The sequence below is a fragment of the Channa argus genome, chromosome 22 (genome assembly GCF_033026475.1).
Source record: "Channa argus isolate prfri chromosome 22, Channa argus male v1.0, whole genome shotgun sequence".
Taxonomy (NCBI): Eukaryota; Metazoa; Chordata; class Actinopteri; order Anabantiformes; family Channidae; genus Channa; species Channa argus.
The window spans coordinates 878003-901078 of NC_090218.1; the positions used below are offsets into that span (position 1 = coordinate 878003).

The 23076-nt window shown below is 36.6% G+C and overlaps 1 protein-coding gene across 8 annotated transcripts in view; it reads right to left on the reverse strand.

The window, feature by feature from the left end:
* The window catches only part of mink1 (misshapen-like kinase 1), a 35739-nt gene that overhangs the window by 1343 nt on the left and 11320 nt on the right, over positions 1–23076 (reverse strand). For 2 of the 8 annotated variants that reach the window (XM_067492027.1, XM_067492028.1), the window contains exons 11-32: positions 22843–23053; positions 20051–20152; positions 19386–19472; positions 16677–16853; positions 16396–16566; positions 15822–16088; positions 15576–15655; positions 15369–15472; positions 15177–15268; positions 14503–14526; positions 13385–13536; positions 13105–13222; positions 10767–10883; positions 9794–9902; positions 9401–9550; positions 8779–8922; positions 7348–7482; positions 7139–7239; positions 6892–7041; positions 6652–6811; positions 6416–6555; positions 6213–6312 (exon numbers count right to left, since the gene is read on the reverse strand). In XM_067492027.1, the coding sequence (XP_067348128.1) occupies positions 6229–6312; positions 6416–6555; positions 6652–6811; positions 6892–7041; positions 7139–7239; positions 7348–7482; positions 8779–8922; positions 9401–9550; positions 9794–9902; positions 10767–10883; positions 13105–13222; positions 13385–13536; positions 14503–14526; positions 15177–15268; positions 15369–15472; positions 15576–15655; positions 15822–16088; positions 16396–16566; positions 16677–16853; positions 19386–19472; positions 20051–20152; positions 22843–23053 (2875 nt within the window). In that variant the 3' untranslated portion in view covers positions 6213–6228. Of the gene's footprint in view, positions 1–185; positions 6313–6415; positions 6556–6651; positions 6812–6891; positions 7042–7138; positions 7240–7347; positions 7483–8778; positions 8923–9400; positions 9551–9793; positions 9903–10766; positions 10884–13104; positions 13223–13384; positions 13537–14502; positions 14527–15176; positions 15269–15368; positions 15473–15575; positions 15656–15821; positions 16089–16395; positions 16567–16676; positions 16854–19385; positions 19473–20050; positions 20153–22842; positions 23054–23076 lie in introns of those variants that run through there. The other 6 variants (XM_067492026.1, XM_067492031.1, XM_067492025.1 and 3 more) reach the window with 6 other exon arrangements.

Below are 23076 nucleotides of genomic sequence, written 5' to 3' on the forward strand. Positions count from 1 at the left end.
ATTTTTTTCCCAAAACAGTGCTCTTATATGTAGCATGGGCCCAGATATAGCACCATCATGTGGTGAAAGACTGGAGAATATTAAGTCTATTCATTAATATATTGTAAAAATACATTTTTTTCCTTTCTTCATTAACATTTAAAAAAATATATTCCAAATTTGCAATGGACACACAAAAAAAGAACTGAGATCAACATATTTTATTTTTCAAACAATTCTGTATTAAGACATGAATTCATTCAACACAATCTTTTGAAAGTTTAAAGTTTATCAATCTATGAAATACAATCTGGAGTTAACCTCTCACAAATAACACAGACACGCACACACATTAAAACATTGCAAAGATGTTTACGGTTTAAAAAAAAAAGTTATTGAAAAAGAATAGATATTGTTCTGTTAGAGTTTTATCTGCCTCTACAGCTACAGCTGCTAATCCATTCATACTTTATTGATTAGAAATATAAGCCATTAGAGAGGACTGCCTCATCAGAATTAGTCGTATATTAGCCACCAACCATTTAACACTTAAAAATTCATAAAGGCAGTTTCTGGGATTCATGACAGCAAAACAACAACAAGCATTCGAACAGGTGATGACAAGAGAAAAGCAGTTATTTCTAGTGATTACAAACAAAAGTACAGAACAGTTTCAGTAACAAGCAACACACAAACCAGCCTACATTCAGTCTGCCAAAGGCCACTGAAGAATCACTTCCTGCAAGTCCCACTGTAATGGACAGCCACATTTCGAATTTGTTCAAATGCTTGTATTGCTTATAAAAAAAAGAGAAAGAAATGTAATCTACACTTTTAGTGCTCCACTTATACCTCATTTCTTTCTGACCAACTTGTTTGTGCATCCATCTCTATTCAACAGTCAAATCAGTTCATGCTCATGGTCAGAGTGACAGAAACTTTCCCTAAATCAAATGATGTAAGGTTCAAGTTTTTAATAACTCTTGGCATGCTGTGAAAAAACCTTTTTATGCCTTAAGGTTGTTGTACAGTGACTTTTGGCCGCCTCAATCAAGTTGATGATTTACTGTTTTATCACACCCAAAGTTAAAATGTTGACACATACTTTAAGATTTTGAAATGAGTTTTGGAATGTGGAACAACGTTCCAGAAGAAAATTGCAGAAAGGGTGTAGTGCTTATTTACTTATACATTTGGCAGCAAAGGTTTGCATCCCCTTATTTTAAAATGTCCAAATTAAAGACAGACATTGTCTATCAACATAAAACTAAATGCAAATTCAGCTAGTATAAATGTGCCTTAATCAAAAATTAAACTTAATTTATCCAGGGGGATGTAAAATTTTGCACTGATTTATTTTTCATTATTTTACTCTAATAATCATGCTTTGACCATTTTTGTTACTTTTGATGATAAAAGAACATTTATTCTATCTGAATGTGCATTATCATTATGTTAAACGTAGAGTCAAGTTTGCATTCTCTTATATGCCGTTTCAATGGAAAGAAATTATTTTTCTTTCCTTTGTTCTTAACTTAAGTTCACTTTGGCCCTGACAAATTATTCGATTTACATAAAATATTTGATTCGCATTTCGCCTAACATTATATTCATTTAATGTAATGACAGTCAACATGACAAGTCTCTTACTGTGAAACATCAGCTATAGAGCACCTGTAGAGCTATGGAATTAAATTACAGCAACTTTTTCCTCATTGTTATGTTACAGCCTTATTTCAAAATGGATCAAATTCATTATTGTATTCAAAACTCTACAAACAATACCTAATAATGACAATGTGAAAGAAGTTTGTTTGAAATCTTCACAAATGTATTAAAAATAAAAAACTCAGACCACAATGAAACTGAATTTTCTGGTCTGACGAAAATAACATTGAACATTTTGGCCTGAATGCAAAGTGTCATGTCTGGAGGAAACCAGGCATCACCCACCACCTGGCCCATACCATGTGGGGATGTTTTTCAGCGGCAGGAACCAGGAGACTAGTCAAGATAGAGGGAAAGATGAATTCAGCAATTTACAGAGACATCCTTGATGAAAACCTGTTCCAGAGCACTCTAGTCCTCAGACTGGGGCGATGCTTCATCGTTCAACAGGACAACGACCCTAAGCACCCAGCCTAGATAACAAAGGACGGACTATGGGACAACTCTGTGAAGAACCTTGAGTGGCCCAGCCAAAGCCAAGACTTGAACCCGATTGAACATCTCTAGGGAGATCTGAAAATAGCTGTGCGCTATCTCCCCATCCAACCTGATGGAGCATGAGAGGTACTGCAAAGAAAAATGGAAGAAACTGCCCAAAAATAAATGTGCCAAGCTTGTAGCATCGCACTCAAAAATATTTGAGGGCGTAATTGGCGCTAAAGGTGCTTTTTTTATTTTTAATTTTTAATACATTTGAAGATTTCAAACAAACTTCTTTCACTTTGTCATTGTTGGGTACTGTTTGTAAAATTGTGATAAAAATAATGAATTTGATCCATTTTGGAATAAGGCTGTAACATAACAAAATGTGGAAAAAGTTAATACTTTCTGGATGCGCTGCATGAGCGCACAATTGTTAAATGGCATAGTCTGTTAGTAAATGATAGTCTGATAGGACTTTGCTTTGATGTTTTCTCCTTGACTTAGATTTTTGCTTGCCTTGTACCTCACTTGTAAGTCGCTTTGGATAAAAGCGTCTGCTAAATGACTAAATGTAAATGTAAATGTTATTTTATCATTGGCTGTAATAAGTGATGTTCTTAGGTAGTAAATGAGATGCTGCAAACAAAATGAAAAGGGATATGCCTTACATCACTCTTGGATTTTCGGAGCACTAAATGCATGCATTAGAAACACACTCAAGCATTTCTGTACCTGGTGACAAAACAATAACCTCACATAACCCATTACATCACCCCCACTGCACTATGTGTATGATGATCCCTGTTGTCACCTGAGCATACTAATGGACTGTCAACTGCACATAGGCAATTTACACAAGAGACCACAAGTCTAACACCAATCTTTGAGTCACCACATATCTGAATGACAGCCAGAGTTGATTCTTTTGGTAACCACAAAGAAATATATTTGTGTCTGGACAGCTCTAAAAACGGACACTGTCCACGTGACACACAGCTTTCCTAGCAGACTACTTGCCTAACTATAATCAACTACTTTGACTGGTTACAAACTAATGAGTTTAAAACTACTGGTTGAATGAGGGTAACTCCATCTTCCTATGTGACACTCAATTATAGCTTTGATTTCGGCCTCAAAATACATTGTGCTTTGTTTAATAGAGCAGTACACATTTTAATATAAATACAAATCTGTATTATAGATGTACATTCTCTTAATTCTCAACATAGACTAATTTACACATTTTAATAAGCAGATTTCTCAGAATATATCAAGCTACTTTGTCCACTACAAGACACAACCAACATCTTTGAAGAATAAGCGCTTTTCCTCAGAGAATCAACAAGAATCCCAAGAAACAACATCTTCTGAAGAGACAGAGTACACAGAGTTTTATATGATCTGTGAACAAGTGCTAAGTTTTCCTATGTATCATATGGCTTTTCTCTACTGCTGCAACCCACTGTAAGTACAGTCGATCCTCTACATGTTACACTGGATTGATTGGACATTATTAACTTTGTTTATTGCAACTTTCTGAATGGATTATTGTCTAATAGTCATATTATGTTTTATTTTATGTTATATATCTGGTGCCAAAAAGATTTATAAGTCCATCTGAAGGTCATTTTGGATTCGACTTAAGTGCACTTAACTGGCACAGCACATTATTCTCAACAAGGTGGCAAATATAGTTGTGCCTTTTCTTCATCTAATTATAAGTAGGAGACAATGGGGGGAGGATGAAAACTATTCAAAAACCTCTCAACATCCCAACTCCAAGGCACTGCTTAAACTGTAAACATGGCAGATTAATAAAAATAATAACCATAAAAGCATGAGATTCTGGTGGATTATAATTGAGAAATTTGAAATACAGGTCATGGCACATGGCAGATATTTAAGAATAAAAAAACATTTTTCTAAACAGCAAAACAAATTTTATACAGTACTATTTATTCTATTTCAGTGGTTTACATGCACACCAAAGTATCTGTTTAAGCTATATTTGTAAATGTTTACTGAAGGGAAAGTGCTTTACATGCCCATTTACAGTCTGTTTTTTAAATCTCACCATAAAATTATTATTATTTTTTAAATCAATGTTTTAATGCTCTCTGCTCTGACCATGTACTACATTATAAATAACTTTGTTTTAAAATATAAATGTATCACCTCGGCTAAAAGCTTGACTTTTAGCAGACTATCCCACTGATCACTAGCCTAAATTCCTTTTATAACATTCAAAAGCTTTTTATACTGCCACATTTACAAAAATATGCAGTTTCACTCCTTAAACATTACCAAAACAGTATTGAATTATTATCCCATAAAATAAAGGTTAAATTGTATTTTACCAACAACTTGATGCTACGATGCATGATAGATTTTAAAATGTCCACTTGGTAACAAGTGTTGTGGTGACAGAGGTAAATCACTGAACCAAAAGCTGTATTTATGTGTTGACTGACTCTCTGTGGACAGAAAATCACCAGCCTGTACTTCATGATATTGCTGCCTCATACCGTAATGCCTAGCATATAAGAGCACACAGTACCATCAACTGGCTCTTTGGATTTATATTCTGAAAGGAAAACACCGGTTAGTGATCTGCAGGAACAGTTTTTCTCAAATTTCTATAATCTTCATATAAACTCTATTCACTTTTGACTTAGATGTTGCAGAATTTGAAGTCTCATGTGTTTTAGCCGTTATCTTTAAAGTGCCTGACCAGGTGGATTCTGCTTCGGTAGCGCAGACTCACCCTAGATTAAATCAATGACCAGTACTACACTAAGAGCTATTCTATTGAAATCTTTTTTCAATGAAAAGGACCGTATTACCAAAAAGAGTGAAAGAACCCTAAAAATCATGTCACTATAATCTCATGGATACCCTCCTTCCACAACTCTTCAATGTCACTGATTGACAATGGTCGTCCTCCAAAGCTGTCACCATACTCCCCTAACAATACCAAATACATGAGCTGTCCTCTTTAAACAAAGACTCCACAAGAATAGAATATATTGCAATGTAGTAGCAATATAGTAAAATAAGGATACTAGAAAGCTAATACCAAGACAGAATCACTACATATAAATATCTAATTGTATTTTGTAAATATATAAAAACAAAAAGTTTAGATACAAGTCTAATGAGTCCAAAAAAAAAAAAAAAAAAAAAAAAAAAAAAGAATGGCTTCACCAAAAAAATAGAACGAAAAAGGCAGCAGGAGATTATACAGTACTAGTTCACAGTACTGTACATTTACGAGTTCTTATAGTTCTTTTTTAAACTGAAATATATTTTTCTTTTAAAGCATTCAAGGCTTACTTGTTGGATTAACAGGTGCAATATCATTGGCCACTCAGGCCAAACACAAAAATTACTTGAGGATGCTGTCTACTATAGATAACTACAAATATTTCAGCAAGCTACTTTGTCCTGACTTCCATTTGTAATATTTTGGTTCTAAATCCTTCTTTTTAGCCTACCTAATACTGTGAAACATCCATAACAATATGGGGGTCCAAAAACCACTGCTGGTTCAGAATTTTATTAATTGACGGCCATATGTCTGGTGGCATCACACTGAATATATACTGTAAGAGGACTGCAAATGACTCGGATCTAAGTGTCAGGTGCTATCTATGTACAGCTTCATTTTAGCATACAGTATTGGTAAATAATTCCTTCGTCAAAATGCACTGTAGAGCCATCAAGGAATGTTTAACATACTTCACAATTAATAACTAAATAGTTACGACTGAACACAGGTTCACCAAGTAAATCAAGACTAGAATATATACAGTACAAATTAAAAGATGATATATAACATTTGAAGTTCATCTTTGATTTTCACAATGAATGTTACCTGGGGGCGTCTGTAGAAACTGTAAATTAAGGAGCAAAGTCTGAAATAAATTTTGATATTCTTATCATTTCTGCATGTTTGTTTGTAGTTGGAGTGAGTGAGAGCTAGAGAAAGATAGAGAGGGGGTGTTCACATTTGCATGCATGTGTTTGTAAGAATTTTGGATGCACTTTGTTCTCCAAAACCCTGCTGGGTTCCTTGTACTGACCAGAGCCGCCATTCATTCACCAGTTCATGATGCAGTTTCTGTTCAAGGTCATGAAATACACCTGGCTGCTGCCTCCAGACCGCACTGATGCAAAGAACACCTAAGGGACAAAAGGGAGACAAAGGATATGTACTGTTTGTCAGTAATGTCTTTATATTCTTTGTCTGTTAGTGACCTTACTGTTTTGTAGTTGCGCCTCTTACTTTGTCATTTCTCTCACAAAGGAACTTCAGCCTTTGGGCTCTTTTGTGCATGAAGACCCCATCCAGGTGGCCAGTTTCCACAGAGCGAATCTCAATGGCCTTTTCCCCCCAGCCCATGATTTGATTTGAGCAGATATGAGCTGAACAGCAAAGAATAATATTAGTACCAGGCAGCTGGTCACAATTCTTACAAATCTGTGCATGGAAGTTTTTTATCCTTTGAGTTTGAGCCTTACCAACAGACGTGGGCATCTCGCCCCACTGTAGGACAACATCCTTGATGATGCGTCCATAAGTATTGACATAGACGCCCTCATCCTCGTAGCACAGCAACATCTCCATGCCATCTGAGCTGGGCAGGAACACTATTGCATGTGGAGTAACAGGGCTCTGGATCTGTAAGATATTAAAACAGGGAGGATGAGTTTCAGTAGATTTTCACATTTCAGTAAACACCGTAGTTCAAGGAAACCTACATGAACAGGGATATAAATGTCATAGTTGTTTCCAGAATCCACATCAATAGCATGGAAGCCAGCACAAGAACCATAGATGACCTTTAACCTCTGACCCTCCTCCACTGTAAGGTCGACAAGAAGAGGCCTGTGTGGCAGGTCTGCAAAAGACTGATTAGAGAGTGAGAACATAACTAACTTGAATGCTCATTTGTTGACTGATCTCAAACACAGTTACAATCCAGCTCATAGTAAAGGGGAGACTTACCTTGAATGCCATGAATTTGTGATAAGGTTTGGGCGCCCAAGCATAAACTTCCACCGCATTCTTCAAAGCAATCACCAGGAACTTTATCCTCTCATATTTCACTAAATAGAAAACCCATAAAGCCATCTGATATCAGATACTTTTGATCAATAATTTACTATGTCAAATAATTTTTTTGAGAATCTGCGAAGTCATTATCTGTCACTTACCCACTTTGTAGTGGACACAGCCCTCCATCTCCCCCACAGTGGTCCAGCCCTGCTTCTTCTCCACTTCAGGATCATTGTGGAGGATCTTATTCCGTAGCCATGCCAGATAGTAAACACGCACCTTGTTTTTCTTGCCTACACACAGTAAGAATTGTTTTTTTAAAAAAAAAGCTATTGTGTGAGTGCTTTGTAAAATAAAACATCACTCCTGTTTTGTTTTAATCACCAAAAAGGCAATCAGATTAATTATAGTAGTAGTATAGTAAAAATATAAAAAAATAGTATAGTAACAAAAAATGTGTTGGTAACTAGCCCCAATTTAGACAGTTGGCTTGATCTTCTGACATGGACATTTATTAAGCCTGTAGTTGTATTACATTTAGGACTGTCAATCAAGTTATCCATGTATGATAATTAATCACATAATTGTTAATTTTGGATTAATAGGAAATTATTTGTGCATGTTTTACCTGACCAGAATTTACTGATAAGGGACACTTTTCAAGTATTTATACTCTTTTCAAAATAGGAGCCAGCAAAGTAACATACTTTAGACACAATTTCTCCTCTATCCTATTTACAAAAAAACAAAAGACAAAAATCATGTTATTATTCACCTGATTAAGTTTAAAATGAATACAGAAATCAATCACGGATTCACGGATCAGTGATAGTGATATAACTGATTTGGTTCACTGGCACAGCATACAGATCTCTAGTTTTAATCACATTCATAGTGTTAAGCAAATAGACAAAGATATTACAATTTCCCTTTTATGTTAGTGTGACTAGTGCTTTAATAAACGACTTTTTGGCTTTTCCCTCATGGAATCTTGTGCATATAATGATACAGTAAAGGAGGTAAAATGTAAAATATCCACCTGACTTTCTCACCTTAACAGAGATCTGTCTCCCCACAGCTGCGTGCAAGTGCGAGCGTGCATGCATGTGTGTGTATAGGAGCAGTGGAGAAACTGCATCAGAAACAGCACAACTATAACTTCACATCTACTGATCTCACTCAGTGCACTCTTCAAGTGGAAATAAATTGCAAAGAATTGGGTGTCATACCTTCTGAGAGTCAAATGCAAACTGTCAAGCCCTGTACCAGTGAAGCGGGAGTCATTATATAATGGTTCTGTTATATATTAAAACCTATGTTAGTGCTATAAAAATTTGCATTAAAGCATTATTGTCCTGTTAGTGTTGACAGGCCGAATTACATTATGTCAGTATCTCCTAGCTCTACAGTAAATCATTAACATTTCATTTGATGTACAAAGACAAAAAAAGTCACTCTGAAAGCATTAGCACAACTGGCTAATGGTTCTATTTTGGCTTTCTATTAAAGGCTGTGGTCAAATGCCAAAAGCACAGACAGCTTTAACCAACTGAAGTGAGAGCAGACTGGTTATAAGTAGCCGTAACAACCTGATATGGTGATGAGGAGGTTGAGGCCCTCCAGGACGTCCATCTGTTGGAACCTGCGGGAATTGATGAGCGGGTAAACCTTGCCCTGACCACTGCGGTCCAGTAGTTTCAAACCGTTCTCAGTGCCCACCAACAGGTTCACACCTAGGGACACACATGCACAGATAAATATAACTTTCATTTTGTATTAAATTAAGCTAATAATTGCCTCCTCTCTCACCACTGCTGAAATTAGTTTGCAGTATACCTCTTTGACAAATTGTTTAACTGTCAGGCAAACCTGCCACAATACTTGCAGCATTTTAATTCATTTCATTTAAATTAGTGTACGTTGAATACGTTGTGATAATTCTGTGACAATACATTAAGTACAGCATCCTAAAAAGAGGGGAGTTTATATTATCAAATTTCTTTTAACAACACATGTAGTAGAGAGTGGGGAGTCATTCCAAAAAATTCGTTTGAATATAAAAACCGATTTAAAGGTACACCAGTAGTCTCAAATCTAATTTTCACGTCAGATGTTTTCTGTTCATGTTAACCATATTTGCAAACAGAGCTCTGCAGGAACAAATAAATAAATTAGAGAATAAAGATAGACTCCGGTCTGATCTGTTCTCACCCCAAAGTGCTGCACACAGGATCTCTGAGTTGAATCTCTTTTTGTATTTGCGTATCTCAGGTGTGTCATTAGGGGGGCGTGTGTTCGTAGGATTGACATTAACCATGGATCCTTTTCTCACCTCCATCTTCAGCTGCTCAAACCTGGAGCCTGTGCACAGAACCAGATATGGAATTTGTTTAATTTTGAAGGATAAACACAAACTGGATCACTAAAAGCTGGCTTAGACATATTTTACATCCATAAGATTATCATATTTTATAATATGTATATTTCCAAATTCCCAATTTCCTTTTATTGTGCAAGAAATAAAGCCAATGGGGTCACCTGTTGCCTCTTTGTTTATTACTCATAATACTCTAAGCAGATGCTGCTCAAAAGCATTTGTCTTACCACTGATGGACATGTTATCCCCTGTACCTCCGGGTGATTGGTACATGCCCAGATCCACAAAGGTGGTGAAGGACGACTTTCCAGATTTAACCAAACCTCTAGATTGATACTGGTGGAGGAAAGGGAACAGTTTGAGAGATGTACATTATGGGTAAGTCGACTCATGTCTGAAAAGATGTTTGTCACACACATAAAAAAACAAAAAAAAAACCCAAAATGATTCCATGGGTGGTGGAGTGATTAACACTGCTCTCTCAAATCTACCTGGACTAACAGGTTGTCCCTGTGCTGGTGTGGGTTTCCTTCCACATCACAAAGACATGCATGTTTGATAAATTAGTGATGGCCTCCATGACACTGGACATAATAAGCAGTTAAGGTGATGAATGGATATCCAGATGGATGGGTGGATAAATATATAGGGGGCTAACAAAATTACCAAAATATTCATAAAATGTAAAGGGCGACTTCAACAAATGTTTAACTTGCTTTCTATTTGTGTAGTTTAGGGTTTAAATGTACATTAATGCTTTGAAACCTCCCTCTGACTTCCCTAAAATAAAATATTTCTCCAATTCATGTTGAAAAACTTTTTTCATCATTAGGAGTTCGGATGATGTCATCTAGAGGAGCTCTGGAACACCAGGTTGACCATGATTACAAACTCCATACTGTCAGCAACAATAAAAGATAATCTGAACTGAAGGTTCCTCCAAGTTATGTCATCAGGAGGTATTTTTCAGATGAAAGTAGAGTGACATTTTGATATAGGAAGTCAATGGGAAGTTTAATGGCATCTATGTAAATGTACTACCCAAACTAGAACCATAAGAAACAAATTCAAAATCAGTCCTTTAATGTGTAATGCATTGACTGGATGATTTGGCATAGCTTTATGTGGAATGATGGCAGAAGAAGAACAAACCAGGAAACTTAGGACTGATGCACAGAACTTTGCATCAGTAAAACTTACGTCATAAACAGAATCCTTCCCTGGAGAAGAGTGAGGGGCTGAATCAGTAGGGGAGTGGGAGGGCTGCACTACATCTGGCAAGTTAGTGTATCCATTATGGCTCCGCTTCTCTGGGGTCTTTTTTAGGTAAAAGAGAGTGCACACACAAACACACACCTCTGTGTGAAACATAGCTTTGACAACAAATTTTGATCAAGGGTATTCTCCTGCACTATGAACCAAGATATGACCTGTTTAGTCAGCAAACCACAGTAACAACAAAAAGTGAAAGTGACAGTTCAACCAATCTCACTTTCAAAAGTTAGACATCTAACCTCAATTCAAAAACATTACCAAAAACGGAATACAATGAGTGGCAAATCTCATCTCACCAATAGAAAATAAACAACATATCAGATGTTGAAACAGAGGAATTTGACCATTTAATGGAAAATATGAGCTAATTTTCAATTTGATGGCAGCAACACATCTCAAAAAAGTAGGAACAGGACAACAAAAGGCTGGAAAAGACAACATAGAGCACATAGAGGATTTAGAGCAACATATGCTCAAATCCAGACATCATCTCTTGCAGGGAAGGCCTTGCATATTTCAGACAATTTTAAACCACATACTGCATCAATCACAACAGGATGGCTTCACAGAAGAAGAGTCTGGGTGCTGACTGGCCTGCCTGCATTCCGGACCTTTCACCAATCGAAAACATTTGCCGCATTATAAAACATTAAATCCAGCAACAAAGGCCCAGGACTGTTGAGCAGCTAGAATCCTGCATCAGAAAGAAATGGGAAACACTTCTCTCCTAAAACTCCAGCAACTGGTCTCCTTACTTCCCTGACACTTACAAACAGTTGTTAAAAGAAGAGGCGATGCTACACACTGCTAAACATTGCACTGTTCCAACTTTTGTTGAGGTGTATCGCAGCCATCAAACTCAAAATTAGCTAATATTTTTCATGAAATGGTAAATGTCTCAAACAAGATATGATATGTTGAAACTATGTTCTATCGTGAATAAAATATGGTTTGGTGAGATTTTCCAGTCATTGTATTTTGTTTTTATTATCGTTTTACACATCGTCCCAACTTTTCTTGAATTGGGGTTGTATTACAACTACATTATGCAACTAAAGCTAGCATTAAATTGACAATGAAAAGCAATCAGTTGTGCTAAGCCCAGCACAGACTGCTGGCAGTACTGTTCAATAAGTCTTGCTACCATGAATTTTTACAGCATCTATCCCCAGTAAGATATGTTTAGGAACATATTTCTACAAAAACATATTTGTATCATATAGATAGTAACATATTGTATCTTTGGGAAAAAGATAAAGAAAATATATAGTGCTGTTTCTAAATTGATCTTTGATCATTTTGGTATGAAACCTCAAAGATGACATCATTTACACAGTCTTTTGGGTGGGACTGACTTTCTTGTGTGATGCAGCTGGATTTCTGTGCTGCAAGTGAGAACAATTTGAAGACCCTTCAAAAATAAATAGCACATTTACTCTAGGTCTAAGAGTACTGAAAACTGCCCATCTGTGTATGTACCGCATTACCTTTTTTTTTTTATTTAAAATGCCACACTAAAGTGTCCTTTCATGAAATATAACTATCTTCGCACAGATATGTGACAATTACGTAATCAAATGCTGCAGCCATGGATAAACCCAAAAGCATATTACTTTTCAATGAGGGTGACACTTCCCACATTCAACCGATGAGCCACCTGCAAGATGTATGTTTTCTGTCACTGAATCATTCCGCTGCTTCTCCAAACATTTTATTTTAATCACAGTAGCATTATACATTCCACAACATAAAAACACCATTCAGTTGGAACATTTTATTGACACATACACACATACAGTGGTGACGTAACTGTGTGAATTATGCATGCTTAAGTTTTCATGGTCAACTTTGGTTCCCTAAAGTTACCCTCTGGTACCATGTTTTTTTAAATTCTGAACAAAATGAAATCTTTTTTTTTTTTTTTTTTTAAAAAGGGCTAAAACAGTACAGTGCTAAAGCTCTGTGTACATAAAAGTAACTTTATGGTCTATGGATAACAAACTTAGGATTGCATTGCATATCTGCCTTCTTTATGATTGTTACACACTGAGAACTGGTGGGTATCACTAAAGTTTTTGACATTATACATTTTTGTCCTGTCAAACCTCAGGAAGTGTGCTTGGAAAACTTCATCTTATGAGGGTAAATAAATATGCCATGCTCATGCCTTGCTGCATTGTAACATCCTTTGACAAACACCGCAATCATTTTTCCATCAAGTCACAATGCATTTTAAGCATCATTATGTATACAGATGACTCACCCTCTGCACCGGCATGGTCTGATCTCCATAGCCTCCAGCTTGCTCCCCCTCTCCCACTTCGCCTTCATCTTCATGGACCACCATGGTGTTGACTGAATCAGTGTCTGCATCCCTGTGACTGAAATCAAAAGATTGTCAAAGCAAGATTAATAAGAGAAAAGAGTGGTAACAGTAAGGCCATGTTACAGGAAGCATTTAAATATTCTTTTAATTACATTTAAAGTAAAACTTTTTTTTTGTTGCTTCTTAATTTGTCTGTATTTGAAGGTGACAGTGTTACCGATCTGTGGGGCTCTCTTCCTCTTCTGGTCCCTCGCCACTCTCACTCTCCTCGCTACTCTCACTGCTCTCAGAAGATGAGGAGTAATCATTGGCTTTGACTGGGGGCCTTGGCTGTTCCTCTGTACGCTCCTTGGCAAAAAGGCCATGATCCTGCACATACATAAATAATTTATTTAATAAATGAATTCAAAAAGCATTTTAAACATAATCTCAGCTATTAAATTGAAGTAGGAAATAATACAGGAGTAATATATGTATTTATGATCTTAAAGAAAATCCAGACAACTAAAGCTGTAGGGTCTTCTGGAAATTAGCTGATGACAGTAAAGGATTAAAGGATTTTAAGCCACGATTACATTGCCTGTGCTGAGTGCAAGGAAAATCCCCAATTTATTTCAACCATGTTTGCAGAAAAAAAAGTGGTGTGTAAAATGTAAATACTGTAAAAAAAAAAATGCAATGCAAATTGTTTAAGACCTATATCGATCTGATTGAAAATTTAAGGAAGTACAAGACAACTGCCTAAGGGCCCAAAGATCACAGCCATTCAGTATTGGTTTTCAGCCTTGTAGGATTAGAGTCCTCCAAGTTTTCTGAAATTTTCAGACCAAATATTTTGCACTTTTATCATGCAAATGTTATTCTCATGGCATTAAAAATATATTTTTGAACCCAACCGCATTCTTGTATCTGAAAATTAGCTTCTCTGGGATGTTTTTTTTTTTTGTTTGTTTTTTAAAAATACGATACTGACCTGTTGCAAATTAACCTCATAAATTGTTACTGTAATCAAATAAAAAAAATAAGTATGTATTTGATAAAAAACAATTACATTTCTCTGTCTAAGCATATAATATGTCGTCTCTGTACTGATTGTCTCAGTATAGATTTTAAATGATTTGCAAATCAATTAATTTTATTTACATTTTACACATCCAAACATTTCTGGAAATGGAGCTACAGTAAAAAAGAACGCAAATGCATTATTGATCCTTTTGGAATAGCATGGTACATGGACATTATAAAGACACTTTAAAGCATGCAATTCATTTTAAATTAATGCAAAACCAACTCATGCATGAACATTGCACAAGACACAGAGACAACGATACTAACCTCCCCTATAGCTCTCTTGTAACTCTGTACAATTTTGGTAAAGTCAAAGGGATTTGAGAAGAGGAAAATGTGAAGGGAAACAGAAGTATTGTGAGGCATTTAATTTGTAATAAAGTATATTTGAGTAGAAGACCTTCAGTTCATACTCTATAAGGCTGGATCCACACAGACATTTCCCCTTATGTTAAAGCAATGCATGGGTTGCTTTTGGACGAGGTGTCTTGTTTTGTTTGTACTTGTGAGACACAGAAATACAACTTCAGAAGATGTGGAGATTCCCCAGAATTTGGAGGGACAGATTTTTGTGTTTAAAGCTTAAAGCCACCTTAGATGTCAAAAACACAGTAAACTAAAAAAACCTAACTAAAAATTGTTTTACTAACAGTAAGAATTTTACAATTGTGGAAATGTATCATAACAGCAACATTTTTATCTTTGGTTTAGGATAATCCCGTGCTAAACAAAAGAAATACAGTTTTCAATGAATGACAAGGGCTGAAATTTCTTTTTGACATTAGGGGAAATGTTTGTGCAAGTCCAGCACTAGCCAGTTAAGAGAACAGATGCATCTACACACTTTGAGATAAAACAGAGCATATGTACCGTACAACAGCTATTTTTATTGTAGAGATACCAGAGAGAGAGCATATGTGATGTTAGAAAGAACCACTTACAGCGGGGCGGCCAGGGCGGGAGGAGGTGCGAGACTCCCCTGGCTTATGACGACTATCATGGGAGAGAATGGGTGAATCCATTTTGGAGGAACCTGAAAATAACAATGTTGTAGAGTGTAGTTATTAATCTAAAATAAGGCGCGCTACTGACATACTCAGCAGAAAAACAGCTTTGAGAAGGAAGGGACTAACTGAGGATGCGATGCCTCTCTAGAGAACCAGTTTGTGGCAGACTGGATATGACACTCATACTGTCTCCTCTCTCCCAGCGATCATTGCGGCTGAGATCTGGATTACTGCAATGAGGTACCAAGTCACTTAACTTAAGTTGCCATTAAAAGCAACAGCAATTTAGGTTAGTAAAGCAAATGTGTAATCAACAGATTTGGAGTATGTTACCTGGCTCTGACTGGATGCCTTATGCCAGATGTCAGATTGGTGTTGAGGGCTGTGGCAATAGAGGCTGTCCTTTGGGGAATCTAAGGACAGCAATATCCCAGTGTTACATTCACAGATATTATAGAGAAAAGTCATCTTTCAAATTGACCAAAACGGTTATATGTAAACCCTGATACCACCCTTGAACGTAATTTCCTATTAGACTGGCTATCATCAAGCAGGAAGAAAACATGCCACACATCTTACCTTGGGAGGGAGTTCCACATCTGGCAGACGGATCCAGGGGCCACGATCCTCTCTAATTTGGTGGGCCTGTGGGCCCGGTGTTTCAGAAGTAGGGTCCGAGTTTTGACGTACCAGCTCTCTAGAGTGGATGGGGCGGGGTGTAGGGGCAAGAGAAGGATCCTGGGTGGGGAAGGCGGACATGGTCTTAGTGGGCTGGTCACAGAGGGACTGCGAGCGAGGGACAGGGGCAGCATAGGGCTTCAGAGGAACTAGGTGAGCCATTTGGAACTGCAGAGGACAGGAGCAGCGGCACACCAGGTGGGAAGAGCATTTAAATGGCAGAAGACGAGTGCACAAGAAAGTTGCAGAAGCAGGCCGAAGTGGAGAAAAATGCGATGTTGTGTTTGTGGTGATTTTTTTAATATGGAGTAACAAAGTGAAGGTGTAGAAGGAAAAGGGAAAAAGAAGAAAAGGGTGTAAATAAAGTATAACAGACAACCCAAGGTAAAGTAGCTAAAGATCTAGGGCCAATAATGCATAAGCAGCTATATCTCAGTTTAAAATCAACTGAGTTTTAAAACCTTCAAGCACCAACCTTGCTCTGCCCGCCTTGGGGTTCAACAGGCCTCTGCATTGGTGGGGTCTGAGCAGACTGGACTACAGCTGACTGGCTGATTGAGTCAGAACGTGACTGGATGGCAGTGTCAGAGACCGTGGTACAAATTTTGGGTGAGCCCTGTCTGTTGAGCTTACTTCGCTCTTCCACCTAAAAACAGTGCAACAGTAATAAATAAAATGATAATGTTATTAGTATGTATTGCATTAGTCTGACTATGGTGTGTTTTGCTGCAAGTCTACAGTAAGTAACATTGCTACCTCACGAGCCCATGTAGGCTTGTTGTTTGGCTCCAGGTTTTTGTTATAGTGGTAGAGTTGGGGCTTCTTTTCTTGCTGCTGTTGTTGCAGAGACACAAGGTAGGCATGCTCCTGCTGCAGTTGCCTCTGCAGGCGCTCAGACTGACGCTGTTCCTCCAGCTGCTTGCGCTTATATTCCTGAGAAAAAAAAAAAAAAAGTACAGCAGTAAATTGACAACCCACATCAAAAAACGCTGACCATATCTGAAGCTAAACCCTTTTCTTCTGTATATTAATCAGATAGCGTACAAGTGAGTCAGTTGACTTATTGGTTTATAGTGTGTATTGGAGGCACTGGTTTCCAGGTCATTTACAGTACTAGCCACTGTGTTTATAGGGAAACAAGAAATAGAACATAAAAATGAATGACGTTCACCCATGAGTCAAAAATGTATTTCTGTTGGACCAAAGACTAGATGGAAAGTTTTCCAAATAAAGCTATTATCAATTAAACCATCTTAATTGAAAAAAGATTTTCCATTAATACTTCGACTGCAAAAAACTATTAAACACAAACAAAGTTTACAAGTTAATATTCATACTTTTGCCTACATATAGGTAGTTGCCAAAAGCATAAAAATGTGAATTCCATCAACTGAAATCTGTTTTTTTATATTAATTGCTGGCTTCAGTATGCATGATAGGGGGTGGGGGTAGGGCAACAATTCAGGAGGATTGTGGAATTCCTTCTTGTGGAATTGGCACAGGTGAGGATAGAGCTACGTATCGAACCTAAACACCTTTAGGGCACAGATGAACTGCTTTAATGCTATCGTAATGTAAAATGCCTCGTCATTCCATACCAAAATTCAATACCTATGGAGTAAATGTCATAAGCATTATTAAACTAATAAGCATGTAGTATTCTATACGGACTTGCAACTGTCAATTTTGAACTGTAATAAGATCTGTATTGTTGACGTTTATTCCTTTTTACTGTTATAGTTTTTTGTTGGAGCCGAGTGCTTTTTTCCATTTTTGAAATTTTATCAGTCCTAAATGCTTCACCCCTGGTGTTTCAGTGTTGGAGGAGACCGAAAGTCATCAACATGACATTAAATGCACTTTCAGTTGCCACAACTAGTCAAAATGTATTTTTAATTAATTTACCAAGTGGCATGTAAACGTTTGCACCAATGCAATTTTAATTAATTTACTATAACCCTTTTTAATTCACTCATTGACCATTCTGTTACTTCTGGTCATGAAAGAACATTTGTATTAACCCTAAACCTAATATAATTATAGTAAAACCAAAGCATTCTCACTTGCTATCAGCATCCTACTTAGCTATTTATGCTTGCTTTGTTTCTCACTTAAGGTCACTTTGGATAAAAGCATCTGCCGAATTATAGATTCGAAATTGAAACATTGGAAACATTTGAAGTTATATATTTCTTTAATCTAATGAACATCAACATGTCAAGTCTCTTACTGTGAAACATCAACTGCAGAGCAGCAGTAAAGCTATGGAATTATTAATACATTCAGAAAGTGTATTAACTTATGAGCTCACAATCGGAGGGTGGGGAACATTTAGTAAAAACAAGGGATGCATTACCAGAACTGGATACTGTGCCTTAAGACTGCACCCTAACCACTCCAAGGAAAGCTGGACACTTGGAACATACACACACACAAAAAAACTTGTTGAGACTGTAAATGCCAGACCTCCCAGTATAATGGGTCAATTCCGAAATAATAAAATAAATCATTTTAGGGTATTTGTGACAATCAGATAATGTATCACTGCTTTACAGATGTTATTTTTTAAGTACTGTTTATGGGACTTTTTTAACAAATGTACTGTACAGTATGTCAGCATGTATTGCAATGGCAGTGAGTGTGTGCTGAAATTTTAACAAGGGCTATTACAGCCACTGACTCACAGCAATGTTCATAGAGGTTTTTGCAACATCATCTCTGCTATTAGCAACTTAGCATGGTAATGAACTTGCAAATCCTTTTCTAACGCACTGCCCTTGGGTACCCCTGTATTTGAATAAAAGAATTAAGTTTGCACTGCATACTATAACTGCCTCAATAATACAACAGGTTGTGTTCTTTCTTCCTCCAAAAACAAGGCACAAAGAGCTCAATTCAAATGACAGCAACTCCTACGCTCCACAGAAGCTAGCTTAAATAAAGATGTCAGGAGTCGGGAAATGCTTCCCGTCAATCCAACCAAGATACACGTTTACTGATACTAGCCAAGAAATGCCCCCAAAATCTAGGTCAGTGTATGCGTTTCCTAGGCATACAATATTGTGGAAGCTGCACCCATACTTATTAGGTTAACATGCTCTACATCATAGTGCTGCCCATCTAAAACTTGAATCTGCTTATTTTGTTAGGAATGCAGCCAAAGCTGCTGGAATCTGATTGTACATTTGTTAATCTTAATTGCCTCTTTCTCTGCTTAAAAGCATGTACTCAAAACACCAAGACATAAACTAATGCAGTGTCTGTTTGCAGACCACACTATTAAGCAATATTGTTGTGTCGACGCATGTAATATTACCTAGTCCTGTTCAATAAACTTATTTATAATAATAATAATAATAATAATAATAATAATCTTAATTGATGAGGTATTATAACCAAGACACAGATGTGAAAACCTGTGCAGTGTACACATCAAATGATAAAGAAGTAATGAGGAGCGGTTACCATTAACAGTGCCTGCTCCTGAAGCAACTGCTGCTGAAGGATTTCTAACTGCCGCTGCTCTTCTTCTAATTTATGCCTAATAAACTCCTAAAAAAAGGTAGGGAGGAAGGAAAGAAGGAAAAGTATTAAAGTGAGAAAAGAGAAACTGCAATATATGGAAGGGGTTAAAGGTAGAAGTGGATAAGAGTTATGTAAAGCCATTCCAGTAAACAGAAACAAAATGTGTGCACAGATAAAAATCAACAGAGGAAGAATTTTATTGACAATAACATAAAAGGTTTAGAATTTCTAATGGACACTTTCAAGTTAGTATTAAAACATAACAGCAGTATCTATCACTAAGTAGAGATTGTCATCAAAACAAGATAAAAAATATTATAATTATTAGTACATTGTGATTGTTTTATCGTAGTTTCATAAAATCAGTAATGATGCCAGACTCTTGTGTTACTGAGGATAGTCTGGAAACAGAGTATAAGAGACACAGAGAGCTCACCAACAGAAAACTCATCTCTGAATAAATACACTAATTTAGACCCTTGCTGCTATGGCAACCTAGTCATGGAATTTCACCACCAGAGCAACTCGCACAGTGTTGCTGATGGACACACCCACACTTCACACTGACTGGCTAGATATACCCCATCTCTCATATGATTGGTTACCTGCTCCCTCTCAGCCAACCTTCTATCTTCCTCCCGTCTCATATCGTCAAGTCTCCGATGGGGACCCTTTTCTTGTTGCCTCTCCCGATCTTTTCGCTGTTGCTGGGAGAGAATGGTGACAGGAAAAAGAAATAAGCTTAGTGGCCATGTTTTCACATGGAAATTTATAATGAATAGGCTTCTCATAAGAAAATGTCTGGGTTTTGCATAAAGCGCTGCTTAAAAAAAGGTTAGCAAAAGCACAGGGCAGAGAACAGAGTTGTGAGTCATTCTCACACACACACAAACACACACACACACACCATTGTGAGTGTGCTTCTTTCATACTTATTTATTTCTGACAGGAACAACCATTTTAGTTACTTCATGTTCTTCTTAAGTGGATTGGAAGAAGAATTGTTGTTTGCAGTGAAATGAGAAATCAGAGCTCTAGTCCACTTTGATGCTGGCACTTAAGGGAGTAAACCCAATGCCACAATGCCTAATACTGACAATATTAGCAATAGGAGTTTAATTATATGTGCCTCATTCAAATCCCACCTACTGTAACTTCTCAAACATTTCACACCTTCTAACACTTTGCGTGGTATACTGTATGTATACAATTCAAAATGATCTGCAAAATGCATAATTTTTCAAAAATTTGTTGTTAGTGTTTAGAGTGTAATGTGTTGTTACTACTTTAACCCCATTAAGTAAAATGTGGAACAAATGCAAACATGTGATTTAATGTCAATGTTCTTCAAAATCAACATGTCCTCCAAACTACAATAATGTAGTAAGTAACAAATTACCCAAAATCATAAAAGTGGAATGTTTCTCATGTTTACCATGTTTGTTTGATTTGTGTGGTAACATAAGTAAAGTAACATAAGTAAATTGAATCTAAAACAATCAGCCAATGAATAAACCCATAGCAGTAAATGGCTAGTTGACATGTGCTATTTTACTGTGAATGTCTAATTTATACATTTAATTTCTTGGTTTAACAGTTTAGTACAGCTAAGCATAAGTACTAAAACAAACTACGAAGACTGTCATTTTATGCATTATAACAGTCACATTTGCACCTTCATAGTGAACTGTTTGATTGTCATTTCAGCCCCTCCACAGGTTTTCGTGTGGAGAAAGTTGGAATCTTAACCATCTTTTCATTGTTTTCATGCATTCAAAAAGCTTCATATTTACACATCATTTTCCTCTGGCTACAAAAAGATCTCACTCTGGGCAAATGGTTGCAGAGTAAATACTATATATCTATGTTTCAGAGAGCAAGACTGTTCACTTTAAATAACTGTACTCTATTCCACACACCTATTTACTGTATTTCAATTTACAATAAACAGTAACCTAAACAATTTTCAAAAAGAACAGTTGCCAGTTAAGATTACCTTAATTCAAATACTGGAGTTGGCGACAGGAAAACTGAATAGATTAGTAAAATGTACTGCTGTGTTTTCCATATACTTTTCCAAATTTTAAAACGTACCTGATTCCTACCATAACATTGTTACTGTTGCATGGTATTTTCGTTTATTACTTATGATTATATTCTGGTTATTTAATATTCAGTATATTATATAATGTTGTGAGCAATGACAAATCTAATACTAACATGAAGATTGGAGACTAGGCCATGAAAATGGTTGCAGAGTAAATACTATATATCTATGTTTCAGAGAGCAAGACTGTTCACTTTAAATAACTGTACTCTATTCCACACACCTATTTACTGTATTTCAATTTACAATAAACAGTAACCTAAACAATTTTCAAAAAGAACAGTTGCCAGTTAAGATTACCTTAATTCAAATACTGGAGTTGGCAACAGGAAAACTGAATAGATTAGTAAAATGTACTGGTGTGTTTTCCATATATTTTTCCAAATTTTAAAACGTACCCGATTCCTACCATAACATTGTTACTGTTGCATGGTATTTTAGTTTATTACTTAGGATTATATTCTGGTTATTTAATATTCAGTATATTATATAACGTTGTGAGAAATGACAAATCTAATACTAGCATGAAGATTGGAGACTAGGCCATGAAAAAGCAAAAGCAAGTAGTTAAATGGCTTAACAAACAGGAACATTCCATGGAAGAAACAAGGTGTTTTTGTTCACTAGTACAATTTTGCTTTGAATTTAAAATATACCATTAGCACCGTGAATCGCTGGCAATTAATAATAATTACAACAACAAACGCGAGATCAGTGCTGTATTTTTACATTTTTAGCATTATTATAAAAACGTGCAATTAAAGACAAAATATTTTCTCTAATCAAGATGATGATTTGCGCACAGGCTCATTTTTTATACTTAACCTACATAACAACTACCCCATGTTCCTAAAGCCTGTTTAGTATGTATACTACTCTGTTCATTAAGGTCATTTCTAATTTTTCTTGTGGACTTTTCGCCACAAATGTTTAGAAGTTTACCAGTAAAGCACGAGACATCAAATATCAGTTGTGGGTTGCAGTTTTTGTAATAATATTGGAATTTTATGAGTTGGGCTCTATCCATTTGTTTATGTTCAATGTCATTGCCAATAAAATGGCTGCATCACTTGCTTTAGAGGTTTTTGTGGACTATGGAGAAACCCAGGCTTTAACTGTTGATACTAAGATAAATTAGTCACCTCTTGGCTCTAGATTCATATTTAGGGTACATCAATGAGATTGGTATTATTCAATGTGCAATGTCCCTGAAATACAAAATAAATAAATAAATATTTCTCTCAAAGTCCAACCATTTCTTTAAAAAGTGCTAATGCTATGATTGACTACCTCTTCAAGTCGACGACGCTGTTCCTTCTGCTCTTCAATGCGTTTCTGTCTATCATGCAGTAGTTGTCTCTTGTGTTCCTCGGGGTCTCTGCGCTGCGCAGCTAGTTGGGCCTGCTGCCTCTTGTGAGCCTCGGAGCGCTCTTTGTTCTCCTGTTGCAAACGCTGGAAGTCCCGTCTCAGAGTGGACTCACCAGGTACATTGAGAATTGAACTGATGACCAAAAATTAGCGTGT